Source organism: Emydura macquarii, unplaced genomic scaffold, assembly GCF_026122565.2.
Source record: "Emydura macquarii macquarii isolate MOO-44397 ecotype Brisbane River unplaced genomic scaffold, CSIRO-AGI_Emac_v2 contig_3305, whole genome shotgun sequence".
NCBI classification, from domain to species: Eukaryota; Metazoa; Chordata; order Testudines; family Chelidae; genus Emydura; species Emydura macquarii.
This window is the reverse complement of record NW_027133442.1, coordinates 6288023-6307737: the sequence shown is the minus strand read 5'-3', so window position 1 is coordinate 6307737 and position 19715 is coordinate 6288023. Positions and strand designations below refer to the sequence as shown.

The window sequence follows — 19715 nt, the reverse complement described above, 5'->3', positions numbered from 1 at the left end:
GGCACATTAAAAGTATCAAAAATAAATAGAAATCCTGTTTATATTAATAAGATGTCTTCCATAAGTTTTCTGCCAGCATATATGATGTCACTGCTCTGCATAAAATTTTTCTTTACACCTTTTCAATATTTTTCCCCAGCATATAAAGCATTCATCATACTACTCACTGAATAGCGCATTGATAAATAATGGAATAAGTGGTTGTTTGGCACATTCCAGATAATCTTCAAGGCATCTGCTTCTATTCACTAAAACAAATGATTTATTAATATTTTACTATTTAACACAGCATCTATCAGGTAATTAATAATTACAGTAGCTCTGTGAAAGAAAATGCCTTTATTAAAGGGATCTTGACAGATAACTCCACTTACTATCAGCTAGGAAAAGCAGTATGGAAAGCGTCTGCTCTGAACAATTTCAGCTCAATTTTCCTAGTAGAAAAATGTATCTGAAAAAGTAGGAACTAATTCCTCTGTAACAATTTCTTTAAAATATAAAATACACATGGCTATCCTAACAAAAGTCAGAGCAATAGCCCAATGGACTCAGGGACTGTTCAAATCAGTGCAGGATGAACAATCACTGTGCGTAAAATCAATGGGAATTATGCCACGGACTTCAGTGGGAACAGGACTGGGTTCTAGTGAGCATTAGTGATCACACAAAATGTTAGGTACCCAATAATAATCGCTTTATTTAATTGGATTGGATAAGACCCATGAAAAACTGCTGCAACCTATTTTTGCTGAGCTCACACTGCATTTCTCATGCTGGGCTTTTTTTCTAGATTGCTTGGTGTTTTTTTTTTGGGGGGGGGGGTGGGGGGGTTGTCTGACTTATCTCCTGTATGTCTAGGTATATCTGTGTGGTTTCTGGATTTCTCAAGTACTTAATTCCTATATTTATTTTCTGGATTTATGTTGGTATGTCTAGATTTGTGTATTTATGGATTTCTGTATTTCTTAGTGTCTGGGTTTTTTAGTTTTCTCTTCTGCATTTCTTAATATCTTTTCTGAAGGCACAGACCCCAAACTGTTCATTTCAGCCTGTAGTTTAGGAAGCTCTTAGAATCCTTTGCTCACTCTATATGGCGCATCTGGGGTGAATACTTTCTACTATCTCCAGTTGGCAAGGAGACTCAGTCCAGTTACACACATGCCTTTATCACCTCCTGTCTGAACTACAGCAATGCCATACAGCTGGGCAGGAAGCCAACAGCCCTTAGAAAGCTTCCACTGGTAAGAAATGGAGCCTCTTATTACTTCAACAACGAAGGCTACTGCACACACATCCAATTTCTCTTCCACACTCTGTGCTGCCTTCCCACAGAATATTGAGTCAAATTCAAAGTTTTGGACCCAGATCTTCAAAGTTATGCAGGTTCCTAACTTCCACTGATTTCAATGGAATACCTAAATACCTTTTGAGATCTTGTTCCTTATCTTCAGCAGGCTCAATGGCCTGAGCCAAACATACCTAGATCACCTAAAGTTCTGGGAAGAGGAATGTGATTGACAGCTTTGCACCTCTGACACAATGGAATTGTCTAGCACAAGGATAAAGCTCATCTGTGCAAAAGCCAGAGCTTTCTCAGGGATCATTCCCAGACTGTGAAATAATCCCACATGAACTAAGAACTATCATAAACCTTACCATCTTCTACTCCAAGTTCAAGGCACATTTCTACATCTAGCATAATCACAGAGTAGCATGAACAGTAAATAGGGAAAGAAACCATACCAAAACAAAGCACTCCACTGCTCACATAGTTCTTCACAGGGAAGAGGATGAGAACAAACTATACATATCATGTTAGTTGTGTCACTTAACGCACTACTAGAAGGTGCTCAGATATTACTGTGATGAAGGCAGGATAAGAACCTACATATAAGTCCTAAGCCTTCCACACAGACCTGGTCCTAAGTCTGAATCTGTGGTTAAACTACATTTTTGCCCTGAAATTTCCCACCATTCAGCTCCATTGTCAGTAACAACAATTAGAGCACTAACACAGACAGGGTGCTGGTGGCTCCTGGTGCTATAATAGCATGTTCTCCTCAGAGGTGATCTATTCTAGAATATGATATGGTGGTAAAAATGCTGCCAGTTTGTCTACACTAACACTCCTATTGATGTAACTGCAAATTTTAGGGGACAAGGTTTAGTGTTGACAAAGTAGTAGCAAGTACTAGATCTTCTGCCTCAGGAATGAAGTCACTGGCCACGCAATGTTATGCAATATTTATCTGGGGAGAAAAGGAAAAGAGCAGTGCTTCTGTTCACATTTGGTTATTTCTGCAACCATAAGAGGTAGAATTGTATTTAAGTAAAAGCTTAAATTAGAAAAAATTAGTATCTTCAGGACCCATCAGGTTGTGCAGTTGGTAGATGTATAACTATGTGAATTTATTTTCATTATTAGCTTATCTCCCAGTCTCTTCTCTCCTTTTGTTTGCCATGCTCACTTCTTATAGTCTTGTCTCAAATTAGGTTGCAAGCTCCTTGGGATAGGCCATCCTTTATTCAAGGTTTATACAGCACTTAGAGCACTGGGTCCTGTTTCTGACTGGGACATCTAAATGCTACCAATTAGAGCTGGTTGGAGAAACTTCAAGAGGACCATAATCCATGAGAATAAGGGGGGTCCATTGACATCAAAATGCTTCATGAAATCGAGTCAATTTCACTGAAGTTTTATTTAGAAAAAAGTTCCAGCAACACAGAAGTTTTCTGTTTTGAGGCTCTTGTAATAAAACACCTCGAGCTTTCCCTGCTTTGACTTGTTTCACTTAGGCTGCTACGCAGTGCCACCGGGGAACAGAACTGGCTGCCCTAGAACACGCAGCTCGGGGTTCGGCAGTTAGACACAACCACCCCCGGAAATGCACCGCCACAGCACTGCACGTTTCAGTGTCAAGTGTGTGGAAGATCCCGGCAGCCCCAGTGGCAGCAGGTGTCCATGTCCTGCCCAGGGCAGGCAGCAGCAGAGGGGCCAGGCAGGGAGGCTAACTCAGGGTCAAGAGGCAGGCCAGGCTCTTGCCTCCATTCCATTCCAGCCCCGCCCCCTCCCTGAGGCCAGGGAAGGACACACAGAGCCAACCCCCAAATGAGAGGGGGCGGGGCTAAGACAGCCCGCCGCCGCTGCGCGCGCAGCTGCTTCTTTCGGCTTCCCTCGGAGTCACGTGATTGTGTCCGCGGCTGGGAGAGGTGGGGTGAGTCTCCCGGAAGTAAGTTAACGGTCCTGTGTGTGCAGGGGAGATGGGGTCCTGATGCAAGGCCCTAAACTAGGGCTGTCCGGCCCGCTGCCTGTAATGCCGTGCGGATAACTGGTGTTAGGGGAGGACTCGGCCCCTCTTTAACCCCTTGTCCTTCCCCGGGCGCGGGGTAGTTCGCTGCAGACACGCATTAGCACCCCCCCGCCCCCGCCGGTGTTTCTGTCCGGTCAGGCGCGCTGGGCTGAGCTACTACCACCTACGGTGGCCGGGACATAAACCGAGATGGCGGCGGCGGTAGCGAGCCGGCTGTGTGGCTCTGGTGCCCTAAGAGCGGCCTGGAGAGGTGAAGCCCCTTGTATTATCGCGTTCTAGCAGCGGCTCCCTGCCCCTGCCCGGCGTTATTCCCGCCCCCTCCGGCCTGAGGGCGGGCGCCCCTCTGAGCCCTAGGGGAGGTGCGGGTGGGCGGCTCGGGGATGGTCTCGGGCCGGGTGTCTCGGGCCCTGGGCTCGGTTAGGGCCTGCAGGCGCAAAGGCGGGCGGGACCGGGGCCCTTGGGCCCTGCTGCCGCTCGGGTAGCGAGCCCCTGCCTGAGCGGGGAGCGGGGGCCTGTTCTGGGGAGCACTGGCGCCGCGGCGCGACACTGACACGGCTCCTGCTCAGGGGTGTAACGGCCGGGACTCCTCACGTTATTATTAGCCGCTGCTTCGCGGGCGGCGCTTGGACTTGAGCCTTCTTCCTGCCCCTAACGTGCTCTGCCTGGGCTTGGCCGACGCCCCCGAGTTCTGCCAGACCCACCCTGGTGATGAGCAGCCAGGATGCGTTCACACCGCTCTTTTCGTTTGGGCCTGTGTTTTCTATGCGTTCTCAACCCTTCTTTCTTTGGGTTGTAATTTTCTGTGGGTGGGCCTTCCTGCTAGAAGTAACTCCCTGCAGGTAGAGCCCCAGGGACTGCTATGGCACACTCTATACCTGCAGACTGGCTTGCAGGATCAGCACCTTGACCCTCATCCATGTTTCACTAGAGTGTCTGAGTAAACATAACTTTTCTGTGGTGCAGACAGAGACATCCCTGAGGGGAGGATCTATTAATGGAGATTCTTATAAAATACATTTAGGATGTGATGAGAAACAGTCAAATGAAAAAGGGTCCTATTTAATTACATCACATAATGGCAGAACTAAAATGTGACAATTTTTAAGTGCTTATATACAAATGTTAGAAGTCTACATAGGAATATGTGTGGACTTGAGTGCCTTGTATTAAATGGGGATATTGATATATGAAGTGTCCCAGAAACTTGGTGGAATGAGGATAATCAATGGGATACAGTAATACCAGGGTACAGAATCTATCAGAAAGACGGAATAAGTCGTACTATTGGGGGAGTGGTACTATATGTGAAAGAAAGAGACATAGAGTCGAAGTAAAAAATTTAAATGAACCAAACTACCATAGAATCTCTATGGATAGTAATTCTATGTTTGAATAATAAGAATATAGCAGTAGGGATACCCTTGACCAGGATAGTGATAGTGAGTGAAATGCTTAGGGAGATTAGAGAGAATATAAAAATTAAAAGCTCAGTAATAATGGAGAATTTCAACTATCCTCATATTGACTGGGTACAGCGGTCACCTCAAGATGGAATGCAGAGATAAAGTGTTGTGACACTTTAAATGACTGCTTCTTGGAGCAGCTAGTTCTGGAACCCACAAAAAGAGAGGCAATTCTTGATTTAGTCCTAAGTGGAGCACGGGATCTGGTTCAAGCGGTGAATATAGCTGAACCGCTTAGTAATAGTGACCATAATATAATAAAATTGAACATTTCGGGGGAAGGGGGTAGACACCAAAGCAGTTCACTATGGTAGCATTTAATTTTAGAAAAGGGAACTACACAGAAATGAGTTAAACAGGAATTAAAAGGTACAATGCCAAAAGTGAAATTCCTGCAAGCTGCATGCAAACGTTTTAAAGACACCATAATAGAGGCTCAGTTTAAATGCATGCCCCAAATTAAAAAAACATAGTAAGAAGACCAAAAAAAGTGCCACTGTGGCTAAACAACAAAGTAAAGGAAGCAGTGAGAGGCAAAAAGGCATCCTTTAAAAAGTGGAAGTTAAATCTTGAGGAAAAGAGAAAGGAACATAAATTCTGGCAAGTAAAGTGTAAAAATATAATGAAGGCCAAAAAAGAATTTGCTAGATAAAGACTCAAAAGTAACAGCAAAAGAATGGTAAGTACATTGGAAGCAGGAAGCCTGCTAATCAACCAGTGGAGCCATTGGTTGATCGAGATAATAAAGGAGCACTTATGGAAGATAAGGCCATTGCAGAGAAACTAAATGAATTCTTTGCATGGTCTTCATGGCTGAGGAGGTGAGAAAGATTCCTAAACCTGAGACAGTCTTTTTACGTGACAAATCTTAGGAACTATCCAAGATTGAGGTGTCTTTAGAGGAGGTTTTGAAACAAATTGATAAATTAAATAGTAATAAGTCACTAGGTCCTGATGGTATTCACCCAAGAGCTGTGAAGGAACTTAAACATGAAATTGTAGAACTACTATTTGTGGTACATAACCTATTGCTTAAATCAGCCTAAGTACCAGATGACTGGAGAATAGCTAATGTGGCGCCAATTTTTTAAAATGGCTTCAGAGGCAATTAAAGGCAGATAAGCCTGATTTTATTACCAGGCAATTTAGTTGAAACTATAGTAAAGAACAGAATTATCAGACACACAGGTTAATATGATTTGTTGGGGAAGAGTCAACATGGTTTTTGTAATGGAAATACAAAGATTCTAGGTTCTGCTCACCTTCCCACTGTTTTTTCCCACCTTGACTCAAGCATTAGAGCAGTGGTTCTTAACCTTTCCAAACTACTGTATCCCTGAAGCCTGAGTCCCACCCCCACGGGGCTGAGGCATGTAACTTAGTTTCATGGCGCCCCTGTGGCTCCAGGCAATTACCTTTCTTGCCACCCCCAATACCAGCTCTGCACTTGCGACCCCTCTAAAACTCCAGGTTAAGAAACACTGCATTAGAGAATTGTGCCCTCTTAGTAACACCAGTGGCAGTATGCAGTTGGCAATAAAATCCACTTTCACGATTTATCTTGCTCGAGCCTCTCTCTGGAGACCATTATATGGAGGAAAACCACTGGTATAATGCTAACTATCTAAGGTGTTCAAATGGAGATGTTTTAGAAATGAGAAAAATCCTACTATAAAAATGAGAGAAAAATCCTACTATATCTTAACTGAAATATATCTGTGATTTTTATTTTTAAATTTGACTTTCAATGGGATTTGAACCTAACTGCCCTTTAGGCCTTTGGAAATCAACCCCTCAGTTGTTTCCTGTCATGCTGGGATAAAGGGGGTAAGAAGTGTTCTTGGGTAAATAGCTTTAACGTGTGCTTTGTAGGCCTTTCTAGTAGAGCTGTAATGCCAAAATATAGTCCTGGCAGAAAAGGATGCATAATAATAGATGAGATCTTTGTGGTCAAGCCTACATTATGTGTAATGAGAAGCTGTCAAGAAGCAGTCACAGGGCACAAGATGCAGGGCATTCAGTTCTCCTTTAACTTACATTGAGTCTGAAAGGAGAATGCACGCATAATAACTAGTACACAACTGCTTATTGTGATCATTAGGCTGTTGGAGGATCAAATAATTCCGACTTCACACAAATGTGATTGAAGCCTTGTTAACTGAAGAATAAGGATATTTAAAATCCCACTTGTTCATTTGTTCTTTGCAAGTAGCAAGCTTTCCCAGCTCAATGCCAGCAGCTTCTGCAGAATCTCTACCTTAATTTAAAAACAAATTTTTTAGCCCTTGTTAGTTGCAAAAGCATTTCAAAACTGAATCAAGCACAAACTGATGCAGTGGTATCTTATCTGTCTGAGCCTGCAGAAGGACAATATCCCTGCCAAAGCTTGGTAAAGCTGTGAGTAGCATAAGAGTGAAAACTAATTTAATTTTTGAGTTCCAGAGGGATAGCCATGTTAGTCTGTTTTTAGCAAAACAAATTTGTTAGTCATTAAAGTGCTATAGGATTCTCATTTTGTTAATTTTGTATTCCACATCCTTTGAGCAGCAGTAACATTGGGAAGTTCTGCTGCAGTTGGCAAGTCTATGAGTAGTGGTGGAGGTAGGCACTGGAGCTACTCATTGATGGAGAAGAATAGAATAGCAGAAACACCCTAATCTCCCATCCCAGGACTCTGCGGAGAAGTAGAGTAGTGAGGATCCAGCCACCCTCAAAACAACCAGGCTGCTTGATGGCGAGAATGTCTTCTCCCAGCACCCATAGAAAATTGTGAGGAAGAGAAAGGCAGTTGAAGGCAAGAAGGTATAACAAACAAAAAGGATGTAATAAGTTGCATTTTATTTTAAAAAGTATATTAAATAGAAAGTTGGTTGACATTGTCACAATTAAGTGAAATACTGAACTGTTTCTTTATTCTACAGTGGTAAGGCTTTGGAGTGTGGTACCACAGATATTTAACTTAGCTAGAAGACTTAGTCCTGGGAGAGTAAATACTGGGTACATTTTTCAAAACCTTCTGAAAAGACCTTTCTTCTCCTAGCTGTCTCCTAGAGGAGGAATAAATTAAAGGTCCTAAGCTGACCGTAAGCTAGACAAGGTACTTGCTAAGCATTTCCAGGTAATAACTTAAAGGGACTGGCCAAGTTTGATTGAGGACAAAGCTGAAATGGAGTGAAGAGAAACTTTCCAAGAATTTTCAGAGTATATTTTGCAGGTTAAGGAGGCAGAGTACCTCCCCAGGGTTTCTCCCAAAGCCCTGAGGGGGAAAAGGTCCTAACCTTTATTATCATTTTCTACACTCATACATGCAAAGCTTCCCTGTTTTTAACTTAGTCTCATGTAGTACCAAAGTCACAGGACTTATGCTGTAAATTTTAATGATTTCTAGATTTGAGTCATGAGGCACAGAGTTTACCAGTGTACCACCTTCTCGTGACATCTTCTGTTAGTTCTCTCTTTATGCATTTTTAAAAACTATTGTACTAGTCCAAAGGCAATGGGTGAGCCTATCTATCTCCCTACACCAATCCTAGAGCTGTTGTAACTCTCTCTAGTTTTAGGAGGCCTGAGAAGTGTGAGTAACAGGTGGGAGCCAATGAGCTCATTATAAGAGCTCTCTTTCTCTTCTCTCCCCATCCCTGAGCATTTTAGTTGGATAGATCTTGGTTTCTTTCTTTGATTTCTCCAATACGTCAGACTTTTCTCTGAGTAGGTCAGCCTGCTGCAGATTCATCATTATTGAGCTGCCAGAGTTTATGTGGTTTGAAGGCTGGCCATTTTGTGCTGCTCAGGATTGTTGTCTAAGGGAATAGACAATATTATCTGCTTCCAGAACAAAAGATCTATAGTTTGAGAGGAAACTTGTCCCTATAAATATTAAAAATACGATTAGGAGGAATGAAATTAGTAAGTCAGAGGAAATATATTTTTCTGCAGGGAAATCCATAAAGGCCCACGTTCACTCAACAACTGTTAAAGAATGTTGCTGGAGAACTGGGCAGTTTCTCATTTGTCGCAAGAAGGGTATCACTGTGAATCTCAAAACTGCTGCAGCACAGAGTTTTTTAGATGTGTAATTATTCAAGTTATACATCTCAGGCTACAATCTGGTCTTAGGTAGTTGCAGCTTTTACAAGAAAGAGACTTTAATGTTCCCTAAGTGCAGTGTCATTAGCCAGTGCACATTCCTGGGGCTTCTACTTAGTGTCTTAAAGGAATGCCTGTTAACGTTCTTTACTTTTGATTTTCATCTAGAGTTCCACTACATGAAAGTTAACACATGTATATTGTGTGGGGAAAAGGTTGCGCCTTTTGCATAGTAGTAAGTATTGCCAGAGACTGAGACTAAGACTATGTCTATAGTACCACTTACGTCAATATAACTTATGTTGCTCAGAGGTGTGAATAAGCCACCTGCCTGAATGACATAAGTTACACCAACCTCAGCGCCAATGTGGACAGTACTGTGTCAGTGGGAGAACTTCTCCTGCCGACATAGCTGCCACCTCTTGTTGGGGATGGATTAATTAAGTCAGTGGGAGACCTCTCTCCCGACAGCTTACAGCAGGAATAGTCAATAGGCTGCCTGCAGTCCAAATTCGGACCACTAGAGGCTTTTCACCAGACCATAGGGTGTGCCAGGGCTTGGGGTTTCAGCCCTGCCGGCGCACTTCACAGGGCTGAAGCCCCAATGCACCCTGGCGGGCCTGGCAGGGCTCCATTTAGGGAGGGTGGGGGTCACCTGCCTCCCTGAGTTGAGTCAGACTCAGGCACCTGCCGGGGTTCTCCCACTGTCTGCTCCATGAGAGAGTGGCTCTGTTTTGGGAGGGAGGGGCACCTGCTACCCTGAGTTACCTGTTAGCCCTGGGTGCCAAGCCCGCCAGCATGCAGCCAGTTACTCCTCTACCTGCATTAGCTCCCCTACCCCTGCACTAACTGCCCCCCTGAGTTTTGTGGTCGGGTCAAATGCCTCTGGCAGTCTGGATTTGGCCCATGGTCCACCTATTGACTGTCTCTGCAATATGTTTTTATTATACAGCATTGTAGGTGTTCTTGGAACAGGGGAACTGGGGATGTGGAAAATGTTTCTCTGGAGTCCAGACCTTGACCATATCTTGACCAAGAAATCTGGACCTTGACAAAAAATAATTGATTGTCCCTGGTTTAGAGCAACTACTCTGCAACCAACTGTATTGGTGCAGCTGTGCTGCCCTGAGCTCTCTAGTGTAGCCATAGTCTTAGTGCCAGCTGAATCCTAAAAGCCAAATAACGAGGGGGGAAAAGAAGAAAGCATTATCAAAAGTGTTTTTAAGCAGTGTTCAGAATTGTTGTTCTTTGAAAGGTAGGGCCTTGAGGGGACACTCCAGCCCACCTTTCTCTCTGCAGTCCCAGTTTGGGCTGTGAAAGCTGGACAGCCAATGGGTACTTTGCTGCCTTTCTGAGAGTGCTTCCTCCCACTCTTCAAAGGCAAAGTAAAGTTTTCAACTAGCCTGCCTGCAGCCATAGTCCTTTGGAACTTCCAACAAAATGAAATAAGGCTGTTAGTGAACTTCTGCTCCTTCCTCCTCAGAATGGTGTAAAGTAATGCCCAGCCTGTAGCCAAGCTGAAAGCAATCTTAAATCCAGAAGGAGACTTGCAATCGGGCCAGTTGTTTCCTTGGTTGGGGCAGACCTTTCCCTGGTCTGGTCAACCCTGGGTTGCTCATCCATTTGTATGAACAGACCTCTTCCCTATAGGTGGTGAAGGAAGGCTAACAGGCTGCAGCTGCTTCCTAGATCTGCTGGATAACACTTGCCTTTTTGTAGAGCCTCAAGGGTTTTCTGACTTGACCATCCTTCTGTCCCCCTCAGGGCCCAGACAGGTGGTGTATCCTGTCACATGCTTCTGTTTTAAATTTGCATTTCCTAACTAGAAAGCCAATTCCTCAGCTCCAAGCTTCTTCATAAAAATTCTCATTCTTAATAAAAAGAAAAAGGTTTTACCAGTGGGCTTCAGATCTTCACATTGATTGAGCACTGGTGACTTTGAGTGCATGAGATGATGTGAAAAACTGCAAGTTATTATGAAATAACTGCACAGATGTGGATCGCTGTACTGTGCGTTACTTTGGGACTTCTGTGTTTAATGTATTCTTTCTGTTCAAAACAACATTTTGCATATTGGTTTCTGCACAGATGAAAGGTGGAATGGAAAACACAAGGTAAATGAGTTTGACCAACAGAAGTTACATAAGAGTTGATATTTTCAAAATAGCTATCTTGGAATTTGATCAGTACATCTGAGGTTTCCACGTACATTAACTTCTCGAACATTGGAATTATTTCAGACTCTTAAGCTTTCTGTTCAGAACTCTGGAATTACACCCAGCCAATTTTAACTAAGCAATAAAAATCTTGATAGCTCTTTGAAAAAGAAATCTTACCAATGCAGATCATGCTGCTTAAACCAGCTTCATGCAGTGTTTCTTCTTACAAGGACAGACTTAGTTAAGAATGGTTTTCTTTATTTAATTTGTGTAGAAAATAATTACAGCAGCAGAGGGGATTATTAAACTGCTGCTGACTGTAAAATTAATTAGTGCTCAGATTCTGCAGAACACCACATTCCATAGTGAAATAAATTTCTTTGACTGTTGAGTGCATTTGCTCTCAAGAATATAGAGATGTTAGAGTGGAAAGCAAATGGTAGCAATTTCCAACCCACAGACATGAGCCTTGATGACAGATAACCAGTGTTAACCAGATGTACTATTAAAGTAAGGACAGGTATTATGTAGCTCAGGGGTTTTCAACCTTTTTCTTTCTGAGGCCACCCCAATATGCTATAAAAATTCCATGGCCCACCTGTGCCACAAAAACTGTGTTTCTGCATAGCCAGTAGATTGAAAGCCAGGACTGGCATTAAGGATTAGCAAGCAGGGCAGTTGCCGGTGGCCCCATGCCACGGGAGACCCCGCAAAGCTAAATTGCTCAGACTCCGGTTTCAGCCCCAGGTGTTGGGGCTCTGACTTCGGCTTTCTGCCCAAGGTCCCAGCAAATCTTAATGCCAGCCCTGCTCTCTAGTTTATTTTGGTGGACCCCTGGTTGAGAACCATTGCCGTAACTTACAGTAAGTGGGTGTGAAGGTAGAGCAGTGTTACATCAGAAAGACAGTTTGTGTTACAAAGCAGATTCTTGTGGATGTCAGTTTGCATGAATAATGGTCACTTTCTGTATGTTTTCCCTTACTCTGATTAGAATATTTTTATTCATCTTTAATTTTACTCACATTTATACATATCTTGAGACTAGTTTTCCAGACATTGCTATTACTTTGGGGGAGAAAAATTGTGTAGCTGTGCTTTTATTAGGTGAAGTTTTAGCATGGAGTGCTTTTTTCACTGAAGAATCATAGTGCATAAAAGCTTGTCTTCACTGCATTGTTAGCCTGACGCATAACTCAAGTTTTCCTGTAACTTGACTCCCGTCCACACATCAAAATCTCTAGCTCAAGATAAGTGATGCTTTAAACTTGAGTTAGCTGACTCATAAGAGGGTATAGATTGAAGCTGAAGTGCTGCTGATACTGCAGTTTGTAGTTCAGTGGGGATACAGCAGCTTGAGTTACAATTCATCGGATGCTAATCCAATCAGTGTGGGTGTCTACATAGCGTAAGAACATAAGAATGACCATACTGGGTCAGATTAGTAGTCCATCCAACCCAGTATCCTGTCTTCAAGCAGTGGCCGGTGCCAGATGCTTCAGAGGGAATGAACGGAACGGGGCAATTATTGAGTGATCTATCCTTGGTCATCCATTCCCAACATCTATCCTTGGTCATCCATTCCCAACATCTGGCAGTCAGAGGCTTAGGGACACCCAGAGCGTAGGGTTGCATCCCTGACCATCTTGACTAGTAGCCACTGATGGATCTTTCCTTCAGGAACGTATCTAATTCTTTTTTGAACCCACTTATACTTTTGGCCTTCATAACATCCCGTGGCAACAAGTTACACATATTGATGTTGCATTGTGTGAAGTAGTACTTCCTTTTGTTTTAAACCTGCTGCCTGTTAACTTCATTGGGTGATCCCTTGTTCTTGTTTTATGTGAAGAGTTAATAACACTTCCCTATTCATTTTCTCCACACTACTCATGATTTTATAGACCTCTATCATATTTCCCCTTAGTCATTTCTAGTCCAGTCTGAAAAGTCCCAGTCTTATTAGTCTCTCATGGAAGCTCCTCCATGCCCCCAATTATTTTTGTTGCCCTTCTCTGTGCCTTTTCCAATTCTAATAAACCTCTTTTGAGATGTGGCAACCAGAATGACACCCAGTATTTAAGGTGTTGGCATACCATGGCTTTATATAGTGGCATTTTGATATTTACATTTACAGTCTTATCTATCCCTTTCCTAAGGTTTCTAACATTCTGTTAGCTTTTTTGACTGCCATTGCACATTGAGTAGATGTTTTCAAAGAACTATCTACAATAACTCCAAGATCTCTTTCTTGAGTGGTAACAACTAATTTAGACCCCATCATTTTGTATGTATAATTGGGATTAAGTTTTGCAATGTGCATTACTTTGCATTTATCAACACTGAATTTTATCTGCCATGTTATTTCTCAGTCACCTAGTTTTGTGTGATCTCTTTGTACTCTTCACAGTCTGTTTCGAACTTTACTATCATGAGTAATTTTGTATTGCCTGCAGACTTTGCCGCCTCATCGTTTACCCCTTTTTCCAGATCATTTATGAAATGTTGAACAGCTCTGGTCCAAGTAAAATCTTTGGGAGGAGAGACCCCACTATTTATTTCCTGCCCTTTGTTTCCTATCTTTGAACTAGTTACTGATCCAGGAAAGGACCTTCCCTATTACCCCATGACTGCTTACTTTGCTTAAGAGCCTTTGGTGAGGGACCTTGTCAAAGGCTTTCTGAAAGTCCAAGTACGCTATATTCACTGGATTATCCTTGTCCACATGATTTTTTTTGACTCCCTTCAAAGAATTCTAGTACATTGGTGCAGCATGATTTCCCTTTACAAAAAACATGTTGACTCTTCCCCAACAAATTGTGTTCATCTTTGTATCTGGTAATTCTCTTCTTTACTATAGCTTCAACTAGTTTGCCTGGTCTCGAAATTAGGCTTACTTGCCTGTAATTGCCGGGATCACCTCTGGAGCCTTTTTTAAAAACTGTCTAGCATATGTCTGTCTACCCACTCTGGGAAGATGTACCCTCTGTAGCTCCAGAGTTGTTTTGTAGTGTGGTCGCTTTCACTCAATAGGTTAGTTCCAGTGCACTAACTAGAGTCAGGTAGTCAATTATTTTTTGTCAAGGTCCAAATTTCTTGGTCAAGGTCCAGACTCCAAAGAAACATTTTTCACACTGCAATAGCAATGATAATAAGTAAATAAAAATATTTAGCAGTCTGTTCAAAAGCATTTGGCAGTTCAGATTTGGCCTGTGGTCTGCCTATTGACTGTCCCTGATCTAGAGTATACTAACTTGAGTCAAATGGTGCTGTGAAGACAAGCCCTAAGATTAGCACATAACCTTAACTGCTGTGTAGTATGTTTACAATCTAGAAGTATGCACTGACAGCATGTTTTTTGGCTTTTTAGTATAAAGCAGAAAATCCATTGTTTGCTTTCCTGACATGTCTCTCCTTTGTCTCAAGGCAGCCAGAGTCCCAATTAAATTCTGAATATCTTATGACTGTGCTTTAGGAAATGCTTTAGTCTGAAATAATTTTTTTTAAATAAATCCAGGTGTAGGTGTGCTGCCTTTTTGAAAAGTTACCTAAAGTAGTGTGTATGACATGGCAATTAATTTATATATTTTCATTTAAAAATGTTGTTTTATATAGAGATGTGACTTTCCAAACTATTTCACACCCTCCCCGTCCCGTGTGTCGTGTGCCCCCCCCACCTCCCCCAAATATTTTTCCTGTCTGTCTCTGCCTTTTAAAATTCTATTCCCTCGGTGGGAGTATGTGCACAACAGTGTGTGGTATATTAAATATCAGCATTCAGAGTTTCAGGAGGTGGGAATAATGCTTTTCTGCTGCTGTATTTTCCTCTGTTCCACTACAATTCAGAGACCAAAATATTCAGAATATTGTCATCAAAGCCATTTTGGGACCCTAGATACCTAATTTTGTTTTTCAACTCAAGGCTGGAATTCTCTAGATGTCTAGATGTAAGGGCTTGTTTACACTTATAGCGCTGCATCAGCACAGCTGTGCCGCTGTAGCACTTGGTGAAGATGCCACCTGTGCTGACAGGAGAAGCCCTGACGTCAACATAGCACTGTCTACACTAGGGGTTAGGTCAGCATAAGTACATTGCTCTGGGGTGTGGATTTTCTTCACCCATGAGTTACTTTGTTATACCGACATAAGTTCCTAGTGTAGACCAGGCCTATTTCTTATAAATTGCACCCCAGTAGCTTTCTGTGTATGAAGCCTGGAGGGGGTGGGTAGGAGAGGAGTGAAATCATGTCTACATTCAGGACAATAAGAGTTTTGCCATTGATTTTAGGGGAGCCAGAATTTTACCCAGGATGCTTAGAAAGTGCTGCTAGAAGTAGAGAGGGTCAGGAGTAGTACCTTCTCTCCCCTGGCAACTGGCTCCCGGTCATTGGTTCTCCTGAAGCCCATCTGATTTCCCCCATGTCCAGTTTCCTTTTCTTGCTATGATGCCAGTCTTCATTTGATTTCTTTTCTTCCCTCTTGGTGCTTGGTTGATTTCCTCCTTATCTACATCCTCCTCCTACCTGAATTCCGTTTCCATATCAATCACTGATCTGGTTCCACTGCCTCCTGCTTCACCTTGCTAATCTAGTTTTTGATCTTCATCTTTGGGCTAACTCCTCTATTCACTTTTAATCAGTCTTGAACTGGTTTTTACCAACACTGTTATTCCCTGATCTCCTTGTCTCTGGCTTCACTTTCTTTGACTACCACTTGCCCTTTAGGGTTAGAATGAGCTGGACTGTTTAGCGTGTGGAATTTTTTTTAATTGACTTAAAATTTACAAAACAAAGAAACACACCATGAGCATTTTTGCTAATGAATGTGGTTCTTTTGCTTTTCTGTGTTTTGTGTTCAAAAGAATGCTTTTAAATTTTTCTTATTGTGCTGTGCAGTACAGTTTCACACTGTTTAGTCATGATCATTTCTATCCAGGCAGGACATTTCCAGCCAAACTAGTTGCAGATGACCAGTGCCTCACAGCGGCTTATTGGCTCTGTGGTGCATCACACAGCCAAGAACGAAATCTAGCCAAGAACATCTGTGCTGTCCTAGCTCCCCAAAGCAGGGTTGTTACCTGTTAATTGGTACCAGTGTAATTAAACATAAAATCCTCTTGGTTGTGCTGCCACAAACCATCCTAACAAGGGATTTACTTAAATGCTCGTCATGTCTACTGAGGAATTTTTTTTTTTTTATTAGAAGAGAAGGTGCTCATGTATATGGAAAGCTCATTATTACTGAAATGGCAGAATTGTAAATTTTGAAAAAGAATTAATTGTTCTACTAATGAAGTAGTATTTGAAGTGTGACAATTCATAAAAGAGGAAAGGGTAGGATGGTATTTGCAAATTTTTTAAATGATTTTCTTGATAGCAGTTTACAGCTGTGGAAGATTTAGGAGTGTAACAAGGGAAATTAGAAATACTACAACGTAATATGAAATTATTTGTAGATTAAATGACTGACTTTTTAAGAGTAATCTCTCTAATTTGCATGAGACTGAAAGAGAAAATAAATCATTCATTTAATTGCCATGAACAGTTGTCCCAAGATGAGTTTTTCATCCCATATTAAACAGCGGCTTGAAAATACAAAACTTTAGGCCAGCATTATGGACTTTTGTATAGTTCAGGTTCTAATAAACAGATTATTTAACTGAATATTATCTTTACACACCCAAGACACCTATTGATTCATTAGGCCTTTGGGATGTATAAGGAATACAGGATTTGAATGGTAACCAGTATAGTGTGAGTTTCATATTATACTTCAATGGGTTGACCTATACTGAATTCCCTAATGACTTAACCTCGATTTCTAGAATAAACAGGTTACTTTTCTGTTCCTCTTATTTTTTTAGTATCTTTTTCTAGGCAACTTTTTATTTTGCAGAAATTTACAGGAGCTTAGAATATTTTCATAATGGACTCTTTAGCATCAAAGGAACTTCCTTCAGAAGCAACATATTTTTGTTTAAAATAACATATATATTAACATATGTATTGAAATAAAATATTACTTTGAGGTAACCTGTTTTTTAAATCTGCTGATACACAGGACCTTTTTGGGACAAATTGTCATTTGTCTAGGAGAATTAATTATCCTGACTGAGAAATGTATCACTAGATCAATAGTATTGGAAGATAACAGTATACAACAATGGTTAATGCTTATTTTGTGCTTTTAAAATCTATGAGGTAAAATTGAATTTAAGAATCCAATTCTTTATGGGGAAGTAGTTTGTGTTTTGGATTGAGTTAGTTTATGAATTATCAATGGTCCCTTTCAAGATCAATACACTATATATGGCCGTGTTTATTTTAGATTCTTCAAAATGCATACTGTTTTGGTTTATGTGTGGGTTTTTTGTTTTTTTTTTAAGTAAGAAACAATACCAAATTCAAATCACCCATGTCAGCTCAAATTTAAAAAAACACAACCCCTTGCCAGGGCATAAATAAAAATATGCTCAACTTCCATTACTTTGGGCAAAAGTCTGAGTGAACAAAACTTATCCTGTACCCTGAAGGTCAGCAGACTTAGGAAGAGAATTCAAGTCATATACCTTCCTTTGAAAAAGCTCTGCCTCCTACCCCAGACATTTACATCTAGGGTCTCTAGGTGATGGTATGTCTCTTCTATGGATACTATATTTACAGAAGTGTTATTTACTCCTTCTCATAACACAAGAACTAGGGGTCACCAAATTAAATTAACAGGCAACAGGTTTAAAATGAACAAAAAAAAGTATTTCTAACACAACAAACAGTTAACCTGTGGAACTCCTTGCCAGAGAATGTTGTGAAGGCCAAGACTATAATAGGATTAAAAAAAGAACTAGATACATTCATGGAGGATAGGTCCATAAGTGGCTATTAGCCAGGATACGCAGGGATTGCTGTTTGCCAGAGGCTGGTAATGGCTGGCAGGATGGATCACTTGATGACTGCGTGTTCTGTCCATTGGACACTGTCGGAAGACAGGATACTGGGTTAGATGGACCATTGGTCTGACCCAGTGTGGCCATTCTTATGTTTTAATTTTGGCATGGCTATGCAGGCATAGACCTGTAGTGTAAATTCGGCATACATCGCCAGAAATGGTTTTCTGTCAGTGCAGGACCACCACCTCCCCAAGCAATATTTGATGTGTCAGTAGAAGCACTTTCCCGTTGCTGTAGCTGCATCTCTACTGGGGGTTATCTCAGTCAGAAATGTGAATCACCCCTGACTGATGTAGCTATACCAATACAACTTTCAAGTGTAGTCCAAGCCTGAGAGGTGGGGTAGATCAGATGGTGTCAGTTTCCATATGGCAGCTTCTCTTGTATCTAGGACCCAAACAATGTAGGGCTTTAAAGATCAGTATCAGCACCTTGAATTGCAGCTAAACCAAATAAGGGGGTCAAAGCATTCACTGGAATATTGATTTAATATGTTGTTTGTAGCTAGCACCATTAATAAAACAGTTGCTGTATTCTGCATCAGCTGCACCTTCTGAGTGGTCTTCAAGACATGATCCCATGTGAAATGAATTGCATTAATCCAGTCTGCAGGTGACAAGGATATGAATAATTGGCCAGGTCTGCATGAGAAAGAAATGGTTACCTTTGTACCAAACATATGGGGGAAGATATTTTCTTTGGCCACTTTAGCTGCCAGAGGCTCCCAGCGGAGTCATGTACCTGGAAGCACAACCAACATTTACAAAAGGTGGGAAGGGCCCTTCAGTTATGGGCAGATATTCTCCTGCCATACTTTCTAAATGTTTCCTCTCAACCTGCCTTATCATATGCAGCCTATAGAATTCCTTACTACAGTGTGATATGATCCTTATTAACACATTAGGTAGGCATTAGACTAGCACTCTTCAATGGGCTGACTTTTTCTTAAGATTTTCTTTAGAGGGTGCATATATCCTGTAATGCATTTATTATTCACTGTAGTCATGTACCTGATGGATGGAGAATATTCCTCCCTTTCTAAAGGCTGCTTGTAATCTCTGCCATGATATTGAAGAAGTCCTCTGCTGTTTATTTTCAAACATATCAGTGTGTATTGCGTGCTATCTCCCATCAGTCTCCCTTCTCCCTAAGCACCTGTCCTTGTGCAGTCCAGTGACAAAAGGTGGAAATCTTCTGAGATAATTGTGGGTTTTTTAAAAAGAAATCAACCTTCCAAAGTCTTCGTGGCTGATACTTTCAACATGAAAATAAAAATATCTTTACAATTTTGCATCTTCATCCACAGGTGCTGTCTCGTTACCAGTGAATAGGAGTGGCTGTTGCTATATGAACCTGGCATGGGCTCTACAGACACGTTGTTACATTTCCACTCCACATAGTGTGACAATACAACAATGCAGGCAAAGCAGTTTTTTCAACAAGTGTGAGTCTTAAAAATAGACTACATTTTTATAACACAAGCAAGTTTGTCTAGCTCTCTTCTATTTCAACATGAAAATCCTATTTTGTATTAACATCTTGCATCTATTATAGTTACAAACATTAACTAAGATTACTACAGCTGAAAAGCCAATGGGGGAGGGGAAACAAGAATTTAAGCGTATAACTCCTTCATGCATCAGGTGAAACTGAAGCTGTGGGGTGACCTCTCATAGCCAGCAGCCGAAGTTGAGTCATTCCTACAGCCCTGCTGGTTGCATAAAATCTGAGGGGTGGCTACTTGTGAGAGTGT

General features: G+C 41.6%; 1 protein-coding gene across 2 annotated transcripts in view; it reads left to right on the top strand.

The window, feature by feature from the left end:
* Window positions 1–3133: 3133 nt before the first annotated feature.
* The window catches only part of MRPS5 (mitochondrial ribosomal protein S5), a 134581-nt gene continuing 117999 nt past the window's right edge, over window positions 3134–19715 (top strand). Inside the window, exons 1-2 of one of the 2 annotated variants that reach the window (XM_067532926.1) lie at window positions 3134–3230; window positions 19269–19406. In XM_067532926.1, coding sequence (XP_067389027.1) covers window positions 19310–19406 — 97 coding nt within the window. In that variant the 5' untranslated portion in view covers window positions 3134–3230; window positions 19269–19309. Of the gene's footprint in view, window positions 3231–3312; window positions 3562–19268; window positions 19407–19715 lie in introns of those variants that run through there. The other variant, XM_067532924.1, reaches the window with a different exon arrangement.